The 12330-nt window shown below is 37.5% G+C and overlaps 1 protein-coding gene across 4 annotated transcripts in view; it reads left to right on the top strand.

Annotated features, from left to right (window-relative positions):
* LOC102236567 (chromodomain-helicase-DNA-binding protein 4) overlaps positions 1–6911 on the top strand; it is a 32263-nt gene extending 25352 nt beyond the window's left edge. For all 4 annotated transcript variants that reach the window (XM_023330676.1, XM_023330674.1, XM_023330675.1 and 1 more), the window contains exons 35-40: positions 650–706; positions 1039–1209; positions 1284–1392; positions 2340–2472; positions 2562–2757; positions 5867–6911. In XM_023330676.1, coding sequence (XP_023186444.1) covers positions 650–706; positions 1039–1209; positions 1284–1392; positions 2340–2472; positions 2562–2757; positions 5867–6069 — 869 coding nt within the window. In that variant the 3' untranslated portion in view covers positions 6070–6911. The remainder of the gene's footprint in view (positions 1–649; positions 707–1038; positions 1210–1283; positions 1393–2339; positions 2473–2561; positions 2758–5866) is intronic.
* The last annotated feature ends 5419 nt before the right edge of the window (positions 6912–12330 follow it).

Below are 12330 nucleotides of genomic sequence, written 5' to 3'. Positions count from 1 at the left end.
TGCATACATTTCAAGCAATTATATTTGTTAATTCTAATTATTATGGCTTATAGCTAAAGTAAAATGTCAGACTACTACTCACTACTTGGCTGGGGCTAATTTTGCAAGATGTACTTCATTAAGGCGGCATGAAGATCAATCTTACGTCATTCAATTATTAGAATTACATAATTTACACAATCAATGCTTTGGGGAAACCCTTAGATAAATTGGAGAACATTTTTATTTTCTTGTTTCTCAGCTTTTCAGTAAGCTCCCTCTTAAATCGTGTGGGGAGATTTTTACCTGTTACATTGACACCTGCTGGAGCTGAGTCATTATTTATCAATGCACACTGTTCATGGAATAATACTGTATTTGTTATTTCAAGTTCAGTTCAAAAGGCTGCATTTTACCTGATCTATGTAAATTAACTGAAAGTACCGGCTTTCTCCAGCTCACACTGCGGGTTTGATAAACAAAAGTATTCAAATCAGAGGATTACAGTAACTTCAGGCATGACAGTTTGTGTTTATAATATATCAAACTCAGAGCAGAAATGCACAGTTGCAACAACAGAAAAGTGTTCGCCTTCACTATGTCCTCATGTTGCTCTTGTGACTTCCTCTTTTACTTTATAAGCTTCTCGTTCTGCTTCTGTTAATTTTAGCTGAAGACAGCAAAGATGAGAAGATGGACACTACGTCGCCAGCAGAGGACAGAAAAGGTTTGGACAGAAATATTCACCACTGCTGTTCATGATACATGTTTACTTTATAAGATTTCATCAAAGCAGGGCTCCAGTCTAATATAACTCAGCAAGGTGCATTAGCAAAACTTTTAAGTGCATCTGCAGTTCCTTATCACCAATTTAAAAGAAACAATTAACCATGCATAGAATAATATAAAGAGCCATTTACCAAAAACAAATTATTGGGGACACCAATTCAACCAAAAATAAAAAATATATCTATATTTTTGTTTTTCTTTGTATTTGCAACCAAATGTGTCGCCTCTCTTTTTCTTGAAGAGTACTGATGGGTTTTTTACACGTTGCAGAGCAAAAGGAGGAGAAAGATGGGATAAAAACAGACGATTGTGGAAAACTGCAGAATGGCGAGAACGGCAAAGAGGGAGGAACAGCTGCATCTGCGGTTAACATCAGCGAGGAGAAGAAGAAAGCCTCCAAGCAGAGGTTCATGTTCAACATCGCAGACGGTGGTTTCACAGGTGGATGCACTTTCCTTCCTCTTTTTTTTTCTATTTCCTGTCTGTCTCTTTGACCTTTCTGCCCTTCTTCCCAGAGCTTCACTCCCTGTGGCAGAATGAAGAGAGGGCCGCCACCGTCACTAAGAAGACTTATGAGATATGGCACCGTCGCCATGATTACTGGCTGTTGGCTGGAATCATACAGTATCCTTTAAATTTACATTTATTAGCAAAACAGTTTTTATGAGTGATTGCTGGCATTTTAAAAACCTAATTCTTGTCTTAATGGTGACCTATTGTGCTTCAATGAACAGGTTAGGAGAAGTATAGGGGCTTTACGAAACATGTTAAGTGTTTTGCACAAAATCATTCTCAGATGATGAGATTTTAGTCTGGTCACTTCTGCCTATTTTGTCCTTTCAGAAAGAGCTGTTTTAAAATCTTGTCACTTTAAATCAAAATAAGCTGCTGCTGGCCAGGCCCCCCCAAACTCAACGTTAACACTCCCACGTGAAAATGGCTGCAAACAGATACTTAATCAATAAAGTATATTCTATTGTAATACAACCGTACATCTTTGAAAAGCAGAAATGGAGCTTCCTGCACAACCAACGAGAATGCAGGAAGTGATTTCTGAATGGTAAATCAACAACAAAACGCTTGTTTTTCCAGCAGCCATTGTACAGCGAATACAGCGGTAAATCCAGCTGACCAAACTTGCTGGAGCTCTGCTGGTGTTGCTAGGTAACGGCACAGTGTGACTCAACAATCGGGAAGTTTTTGAACTGGCTTGTTTTCCAGACACCAAAAAACATTCAGTTATTTCCAAAGACAGCTGGGTGTTTTTTTTTTGTTGTTGTTTTTTTTTTTTTTTTTTTTTTTACGCGCTTGAGCTGTTTTTAAGAGCATTTCAGATCCAAATGAAAAAACAAAAATGTGCAAAATGCGAGTTTTGCGTAATAGTTCCCTTTTAAATAATTACACTAAACATGTAATTAAGAAAAGCTTTTATTTGAACTTCATAGGAGGTAATAGTTATCCATGTTTTTTGGATTCAGAAATCCTCCTTAAAAGCCACATAAAATGTCTTCCCTCTCGCTTATCCAGAAACTACAGTTTTGTTGCTGTTGCCCTTGACTCTCATGTCACAGACACGGCTACGCTCGATGGCAGGATGTGCAGAACGATGTGAGGTTTGCCATCATCAACGAGCCCTTCAAAGGGGAAATGAGCAGAGGGAACTTCCTGGAGATCAAGAACAAGTTTCTGGCCCGGAGGTTCAAGGTGAAACAAACTTTCTAAGTAACTGCAAAGAGTTCAGGCCTGCTCGTGTCACGCCTCACTGAGTGTTTCTGGTTTGTTTTTTCCTAAAGCTACTGGAGCAGGCGTTGGTGATCGAGGAGCAGCTGCGCAGGGCGGCCTACCTGAACATGACGGAGGACCCGGCTCACCCCTCCATGGCCCTCAACACTCGCTTCAGCGAGGTGGAGTGTCTCGCAGAGTCCCATCAGCACCTCAGCAAAGAGTCCATGTCTGGAAACAAGCCTGCCAATGCAGTGCTGCATAAAGGTAAAGTTTGCATGGAACCTGTATGTGTTTCCTGTATAGACATCCTCACATTTTACCACTTCTGTGGTCTGTGAATGCTCTTATTCTATTTATGTAAGAAAAAAAAGAAGTGAGGATAATTAAATTTGCCTTAAATAGGTGCTGCTTTGATGCTTCAGATATTCTCCAGGGGAGGCAAAAGGCATTCAGTAAAGAAAATCTCAATGTGAACAGAACAAATGGGCATAAAAATGTACAAAGGCACAGTGTGGATTAGGTGAAAAATATCAATACTGACCAAAAACAAGCAAGCTTGGTTTTTATTAGGATCATTATAAATAAACAATGTAAACAAGATTAGAGCAAAAATAAAAATGTTGAATATAAACAAGAACCAAATCCACTTTTTTTCCCCAAAAATATTTGTTGTTTCTTTAGAACAGTTTGCTTTTTAAAATTGCTTTTAATGGCTAATATTTTCCTAATTTCTTATTATTGCCATTGTTTTTAATCTTTATTAATGTACAGCGTTTATAAATCAAATCTGTTACTATTATTTTTACTGAAAGCCAAATCTTCGTTTCATCCATCATTTGTACCTGCTTGTTCTTGCAAGGGTGCTGAGGTGTTGGTGTTTCTCTCTAGAGATCATTAGAAAACACAGACATACAAGACAAGCACACACACACACACTGATACATGTAAGGGCAATGTAGAATAATCAACATGTTTTTGGACTTTTGGAGGAGGCTGGAATACCTGGAGAAGAACCACGAATGCAAAACATGGAAAATCAATGCAGAAAGACCCCAAGCTACTCGCTGCAAGCTAATCAATCAAGTTTATTTGTGCAGCAAATTGATTCATACCATGAAAATGTAAAAACATCATAAAGTGTAAAATAATCCAGTCTATCAAAAACCAGTCTGTTTGCAGCTTTCATTCTGAAAAAATAATGATAATAATTGGTGTTTTTCCACCAATATAATTAAAGCTTCACAAGAAACAAACTGTATTTTTATTTTTTAGTGAAGCAAAGACTGCCCAGTTCGGTTTCAACTAGTTTAAGTAATTAAAATTTTGAATTTGAATGGATCAAAATAGAGAATTATTTTTGTAATTTCTGTTTCAGGTGTCATTGTATTAATTTTCTGTGCTTATTCGTGGGAAAATGTATAACTTACAGGTAAAATTCACAGGTGTGCAATCATTAGCTTCACATCTTACCACATTTAGATTTGATTCTTTTTTTCTGTAAAGGAATCGAATCACCTTGATGGAGAAAATTAGTCGTTTAAATGTGTGAAACTTGTGTTTTCAGGTTTCTTTCATATGCACTTCCATTCATTAAATACTTCTAAACAGAGATGCAGGAAGCTGTCCATTCAGTACGGTTCAATTTGCACGATGTCGACGACAGAAAGGCTCCGCAGGTAGACATAAAATGACTTCTGCTGTAGTGGAAGACGGTACTAATTTAATGAAATGCAACAATGCAGAGGCGTTAAAAGAGAGAAGAGGAGGTTGCATGTGATAATTATTTTCATTACTGACAAATGTCACCCTAAATGTCAGAATGTAGGGAAGACTCCTCTTTGATACTGACCTTTATTTCTAACAAATAATCTGTTTACAGAAATGTGTGTGCAGATGTGTAAGTTACATGCTGCAAGGCTAAAAAAAGGGAAATGACTATCCTACTGTGTTTTGTAGATTTTGGTCAGTTACAAATTAATATTAGGATGTGTCTGTTGTCACAGTGATCTCATGTTTACAAAACGTGGGTAGATATAATTACCAACTTCTCCATTCTGCATGGTTGTGTTGCAGAAATTATAATACATTCGCCTCATGTTCACTGAAAATATACTTCTAAAGAAGGAACCCTTTTAAATGCCAGAAAATACTGTTATACTTTTAGATTTGATGGTAGTAAACCGATAAAGGACAGAGCGTGACAACAGCGTCACAATTTCTGATGCAGAAACTGAAACACTGACAAGTCCAGGTCTCACCTTGATTCACGGCTGTACACCATATCAGATATTTTTGGCTGTAGATTATTATTTTATACGTTTCTGTCATGATACAGATCTTAAAGTTAATTCGTAATGGTCTTAAAAAGTCTTAAATTTGAGTTGGTGAAACCTGTAATAATTACGACAACAAAACCACAAAATGTCACCAAGTGTTTTTGTTTTTGTAGTTTCTACTTTCTTGTGCAAATATCTTACTTCACTTTAAATAAGACAAAATTAACTTACAATTAGCTTTTCAACAAGATATATGAGCCTGGTTTAGGTCAATAATTCCTTAAAATTGATTTTAAAAAGAGTTCTTGTTCCACTGGCGGGTTATTTTATTTAACACACGGTGAAAAATGTCTTATAAGTGAAATAAGTTTTTGATTTAAACTTTCTGAGAAGTGAAAAGTCAAGAGTTTCCCAACTTGTCAGGGTTTAGATAAAACTGAGTTAATATGTTTAAATAGTAATAACTGATTAGTAAATCTCAGGGCAGTTTACAACACTGCAGAAATACTAAATCTTAATCAGTCGAGTTTATTAAGAATGTTTCAGCAACAAGGCAGTTCAAAGTGCTTTATATCATAAAAACACAAAAATAAAAGGTCATAAAAACATAGAAACCAGTAACTAGTAATAAGACAAAACCAACTTACAACTAACTTTTCATCAGGATATAGGAGATTGTTTTAAGTCAGTAATTCTTTTATATTGATTAATAAGTACCTGTTCCATTGGCAGATTATTTCACTTATAACAAGATATTTTTCACACAAGTGAAACAATCTGCCAGTGGAACTTGTACTCTTTCATAAATTTTAAGGAGGTACTGACTTAAAACAAGCTCTTGTTTCGTTTAGAAAAGCTACTTATAGGTTTTGTCTTATTTCAAGTGAACTTAGATATTTATACAGAAACTAGACAAAAATTTCTGGTAAGATTTTGTGTTTTTGCAGTGTAGCTTGGTTGTTTTATGAAATGGCATTATGCCCATGAAAAATAGATAATACCCCGCTTTATGTATGTGTTTATTTTATCTGCTCTTGTTAGTTTTGTTTTTTTAGTGGCGATAATAAGCCATCATTGTTGCTCTGCTTCGTCTCCAGTCCTCAAACAGCTGGAGGAGCTGCTGAGCGACATGAAGGCCGACGTCACTCGTCTGCCAGCCACCATCGCCAGGATACCCCCCGTGGCCGTGCGGCTGCAAATGTCCGAGAGGAACATCCTGAGCCGCCTGGCCAGCCGGGGGCCCGACGTCACGGCTCAGAACCAGTCCCAGACTTCACAGCAAATGCAGGTGCCGCGCTGACCAATCCCATCGCACTTTTTTTCCATCTCGCTCACTGACTGAGGCTAGTCACGCTCACCTCACCTCCATGTAGCAGATGTCATTTATTTTACCCACCTTGTACAACACAGTCGTTGCTCTGCACTTGCGGACAGCAGCCGGAGTTTATAGAAGGACTGGAAATGTAGATAAACGACGGGAATCTATATCCAAGCATTTCTCCTTCTGGGATCACCTGAGCACTGACATGCAGGCAGCTCCTGTCCCGACAGCAGGCTCCAACGCTTGTTATATATATGTGTGTCATTAAACCGATCATGTTTGAGGCGTCCCGGTTCTCTGTATTAACTTTTAGGTCACGGGGGGGATTTTACTGCTTCACTTTCACCTGTAGGGTCTTGCGAAACTCCCAGTGTTTTTGTTGGAAGCCGCCATGTTGTCTCTGAGTCGGCACCGGTACGTTTGATGGGTGTAAGTGTGTTTCAGGCGAGGCGGGTTATCGTGCGTCTCTACTGCAGAGCGACTCGCCATCGATGCGTCAGGTCTTTTACCTCCTCTCCTTTCCGTCCTCCCAGCTGGCCCATTAGGTGAGCTGAACTGGGACCAGTTCTTTGTGCACACACCACAACCAGAACCATTACATTCCTAACAGAGCCACAGATTTACTCAACTGAGACTTTTCCTCAAATGCTAAAAGAAAATAAATAAAATAAAACCATCTCCATTTGCTTTTTGGTACATTGGACAATTTTTGGGAAAGATAACAATCTTTTGAGTTTATTTAATTTTTCTTATTGTCTGTTATGTTTCACCTTATAAAATATTATTGTTACAACCGTGTTGTTTTTATTGTCGCTGTTTGTTTTTATGACCTACAATAAAAAAGTCAAATGTTTCTCATTATTCCTTCTGTTCCTTTATTCAAATCTGTACATAATAAAATGTCTTAATTTTTTACAAAGTAAAGTAACTTTTGTGCTTTTGTAGGAGACAAATTATAAGAAGAAACTTAAAATTTCTTGTCAGGTATTTATACCTGTGGAGCACCGACTCCTCTCTGAGGGTGAGCATCATCCTAAAGGTATTTATGTTTTGCGTCTGTTTTTAATAATTAATATTTATATCCCACAATCATTTCTCATATGTTGCAACACAAGAATTGGGTATTTTGCTCTTCAGCTGGAAGTATTTTGTACGTCTCTACCAGGTTTGCACATCTAGAGACCGAACTCTGCCCATTTTTTTTTATTGCAAAATGCCTCAAGCTTATTCATAATTCTCTAAACGACTGAAAATTATAATTATGAACTTTTGACTTTTATGTCATAAGTTCATGCGTTATAGTTCTGCACCAGAAAAATCCAGTGGTGGTAACTTTACGGTACTTTAACTTGACCATTTTAGCACACAAAAGCTATGTTCACAAAGCAGGTAAATGCAACTCAAATCTGCCGTCTTTTGCCCATATATGACATATAGCCGACTTTTTCACTGCAGTCTGAACGTCCCAATTCTGATCTTTTCACCTTAAAACAAATCTGATCTGTGCCACTTCCATATGTGGAAATTAACTGGTTTTCAGTCTGGATGGATATGACGCATTTTATACAACTTTTATGTTATTGATGTCAGCAGAAAAAGACAGATGTTATAACTCAGGGCGCAAACAATGGCTGAAAATTATAATTATGAACTTATGAAAGAGGTCTGTGTCACTGCATCAAATCACAATCCCACCACTCTTGGCTCAATCCAAACACGCTTCTCTACAGAAGTTGCTCTTAATTCTCCACAAAAGGTCATTGCCATTAGTTGTGCTTTCTTTTTATTAGCTTCCCTCTTGTTGTTATGGTCTCGTGACAATATGGTCGGCTCCCCTTGCTGAGTAAACTTTAAAATAGATCCATAAATGTATTTTATTCAAATGTGTAATAATAACAAAGCTCTGCTGTGTGACGTCTGTGTTCTTCTGTGCATATGGCTTTGGAGATGTAAACTGTTCACACAGAGTACGATTGGGTTTAGCTAGTGTTATGAATGACCAGGCAATTTTTTATTTTTATTTTTTAAATATATGGATTTCAGCAAGAATACTTCCTGTGAATGTAGCCAAATATTTTTTAATTTACACTATTTTATTTTAGGATCATTATTCTGCCTGAAGGACAAGTTTAAACTCCTCTGAAGCCTCTAACAGTTTTAGCTTCCCTGTTCCTACAGAAGAAGAAAAAAATCCCCACCATCGCTGTACAATAAATCAGTAATATATATCGCGATAGACACATGATCATTATCAAGAGATGATATATCTGGTAGCCTAACCAATATGACCCTTTGCCCGTGACGTCACGCTCTCTAGAACTCCGCCCACTCCGCCATGACAGACGTCAAAACAACAAATCTACTCTAAAATCAGACATCTTTGATCTAATATCGCTTCTATTCAGTTGACTTCACTTTAAAATGGTCATAGCGTGCTGCGCGGTCGGCTGCATAAACAGACAAGAATGCAAACCAAATTTGTCGTTTTATTTTATAACTTTTAATGAAAAAAGATGGCGGCGATGGGTAGCAGCCGTCAATCATAAGGACTTCTCAGCCCTCGGTGAAATTGCAGATTTGCGGCGAACACTTTTTACAAGGTAAGAAAACTAACGTTTTTAAACTTACATTATAAGTAAGTATGATTAGGAAGATATCAAATATCGCACTATGTAGAAGGTACGCTTATAACCATTAGTAACCATGGAGACAATGCAGCGTCGTCATGTTGCCTAGCATCATGTATGTTAGCATCTCGTCTTTTGTGCGTTTTCTTGTTGCTCCGGTATGAGGGGAAACACTGTTTATGACATAGTGATATAAATCATGTGGTGCAAAGTCTGTAACTTGATCAACACGTGAGGAGGGTGGAGGTATGGGACGATTTCTAAGCTGGCTACCGCCGTCTACGAGCCCTAACCAGGTGTGGTCAGAGGAAAAACTTTAGCCACTCAACCTCTCTTAAATTAATCTGTTTATTTATTTAATAAAATCTAAAACATTATGGACAACCCTCTTCATGAGACTGTCTTGGGAAAACAGAGGGTCTTCAGTCAGAGGCTTCTTCAAATTCACTATAATCCAGACCGCTACAGAGATCTTTTCTGCCAACAGCCACCACTATCCTACAATAACTCTGAACGATTTGAATTAATATGAATTACAACATTTAATTTTCCTTTGGGATCAATAAAGTATTTATAAATTTGAATTTTGAATTAAGCAAAGTGAGCAGCACCAACTAATTCAGTCGTTCTTTGGTTACCTAGCAACAACTTGAAGAGTAGCTTGTGGTTACCTAGCAACAACCTATCGAGTAACTTATGCATTAGTAGTTTAAGGTTTCACCACTGTCCCTCATAACTGCTTAAAAATAAAAATAAACAGCGCAGAGTGAAAACTGTGGATAAGACAGGAAAGGAAACAAACAGTTTGATAGTATTTTACATATTTAAAAAAAATAAAACGAATCAATAATTATCAACATCGGCCGATATGAAACACTTATATGGTGACATGTTTTTCAGCCATATCTTCCAGCCCTAACCTCCGCAGGAGGATGCTGCCACCACCGTGTCTCAGTGAGGATGACCTGAGTAGCAGTTTCTCTCCTTACAGCATTAAGAGTGAAGGCCTAAAGGTTTAACTTTAGTATCATCGTCTTCTAGAGGCTTGCTGGACTATTTATGGCTGTACTTAACTGATGGCTTCCTTCTTGATGCTCTTCTTTAAAGGTCAGATTTGAGTGTTTGTTTATATTTGTAGCCGAGCTACTATCTTGTTTACGTTTCATCCCTGACCTGTCTGCGCTGTTCTTTGGTCTTCATGACGCTTTTTGTTCACCAATGTTCTCTAACAAACCTCTGAGGCCTTCAAAGATCAGCTGTGTTTATTCCGAGATGACTTATTGGGGCAAGTTGTTGCACTATACGGGTATTTTATTATATATGTTATTTCAGAAAATTACCTTTTCTAGAGTCTGTATACTCCAATTAACAGTTTGATTACTAAATTAGTTGACTATTAGTTCAATAATCGACTCATCACAGTTAATCCGACTAATCGTTTCAGTTGCACTGGATTTTAATTAGATGTGCCAGAATAAAAAATGCAAATGTACACTTTTTTCACTTTACATCACAAATATGTACTATTCTCTTTCAGTCTATTTAAAAAAATGTCAATAAATCAGCAGTATAAATACTTTAAAACCTGTGTATTCATTAATATGTTTCAACTGGCTTTTAAAATCTTCTTTTTGGTCAATTATTAACTATAATTTGACGATCCTGGCTTGTCTATCTGATGCCGATATTAGCCCAGTGCTCTTTTATTTGAACACTGAGCGTGAAGAGCTCTCCGTCGTTTGCATGCCGGCCTAGAAAGACGGGGCAACATTTACATGGAGGCAAATGTAGATCCAGGGTGGCGATAAAAGCCGTCGCGCTCTTCCTCATGGAGCCGGTTGTGAGCGGAGGGTCGGGGGTGAAGCGGGCAGGAAAAGACACAATTTCCTCCTGCAGATAGTGAAATAATTAGGAAGAATTAGAGTAAATTACTGGGTGGGAAGGACGGCGCGGCTTTGATGGCTTATCGTAGGAAGAGTTGTTGGCTGGAGTCGGGCTGGTTGTTGACCGGTCACCAGAAAATGGAGAAAGGAAGAAGAGGGGAAATAAACTGTGAATGGAAAAAAACCGTGGCAGTTTTCACTCCATCCTGGATTTATAGCAGTAACTTCCTGATCAGGACAAACCCAACGCTGCGCAGACACCGACAGGAGCCCCAACAATGTCTTGTGGGTGAGTGTTTTACGTTTTACCTGATACCTTTGTTTTTATTTCCAACAAGATGCTGTGAATTTTTCTCCTGCTTTCACTTCTTTTCCACTTTGCTGCTTTTCTTTCTTTGTGTTGTTGAATCTGGCGGTTTGTTGGGAAATTGTCTCAGAAAGGTGTGACTTATTGATTGAACGCCGGGAAAAAGTTATTTCATTAGACGAGAAAAAATGTAAAACCATTTATATTATAGTTTGCTTTTTTAAAATTTACTCATCTTATTTTGAGTTTGAGTTTTTGGTTTTAAAGTAAAAGATAAAAGGATCTAAAACATGAAATCACACCGATACGTTGACAGTTGAACAGCTTTACGTTTGATCAAAAGATGATCAAAAAAAATCTCTGAGAAATTGATGTAAAATTGTTTCACTTTGGGTGAGAAAGCAGTCAAATTTAAACTAAAGTAAATTTTTCAGATATTTTCTAGATTGTTCGTTCCTTCTTTCCTTTTGTGTTTTTAAGTTTCCTTCTACCGTTCTTCCTTTTATCCATCCTTCCTTCCTTCTTTCCTTCTCCAGGATGTATCCTTTGGTTCTCTGAGAAACTTTTTCATCTGAACTTCACAGCAAATTGCTTCATTATGTCCTTTTGCCCTCTGATCTCTCCTTCCTCTCTTATTCCTTCCTTGCTTCCTTCCTTACTTGCTTGTCATTTTTTCTTTTCATCTCGCTTTCCTTCCTTCCCTCCTTCTTTTCTTCCTCCTATCTTTCTCCTATCCTTCCGTCCTCCCATCCTTTGTCCCATCCATCTCTCCCTCCTTCCTTCTTTCCTTCCCTCCCCTCTTTCCTACCATCCTTTGTTCCTTCTTTCCTTGCTGTTTCTGTTTTTTAAACTTAAAATGCTCATAAAATATTTTCCATATATTTATAGTGAATTTTTGTATTTTAAAATGGGTATAAAGAACTGAGGACTTTCTGAAAATGTGACTTTAGAAAGTAAAGTGATTAAAATAAATTAAATAGAAACATTTTACCCTGTAAAACTGCTGAAGTCCCTCAGTTGCGTTTATTTTATTGAAAATATTTGATTTTTACAAACTATTGTAACTCCGATAAAAATGTTAAAAAATCCATTTATTAGGTATTTTTTCCCCAACTGAATAAATGTCCAAACATTTCTGGTTGAATTTATAGATGATAAAAGTCAGACTATACAGCTTTGATAAAACTTTTAAATCTTTTTGCTCATCTTTACCAGTAAATGGTCAAATGTTTCCGGGCATTTTTGGTGATAGATGTACTCAGATAGGGATCGTCGACGGGTTTAACCAGCTAATACACTAACGAGGAACATAACTGAACGGCTTCATGCACAGAAGTTGTGTAATCACTGTGAGCATTAGAAGCAAACCTGCATTAAACTCCTGCAGGCGGCAACAACCTGGTGCTCTGCAGCAGCTTCATGT

Source organism: Xiphophorus maculatus, chromosome 3 (genome assembly GCF_002775205.1).
Source record: "Xiphophorus maculatus strain JP 163 A chromosome 3, X_maculatus-5.0-male, whole genome shotgun sequence".
NCBI lineage: Eukaryota > Metazoa > Chordata > Actinopteri > Cyprinodontiformes > Poeciliidae > Xiphophorus > Xiphophorus maculatus.
This window is presented reverse-complemented; position numbering and strand designations above follow the sequence as displayed.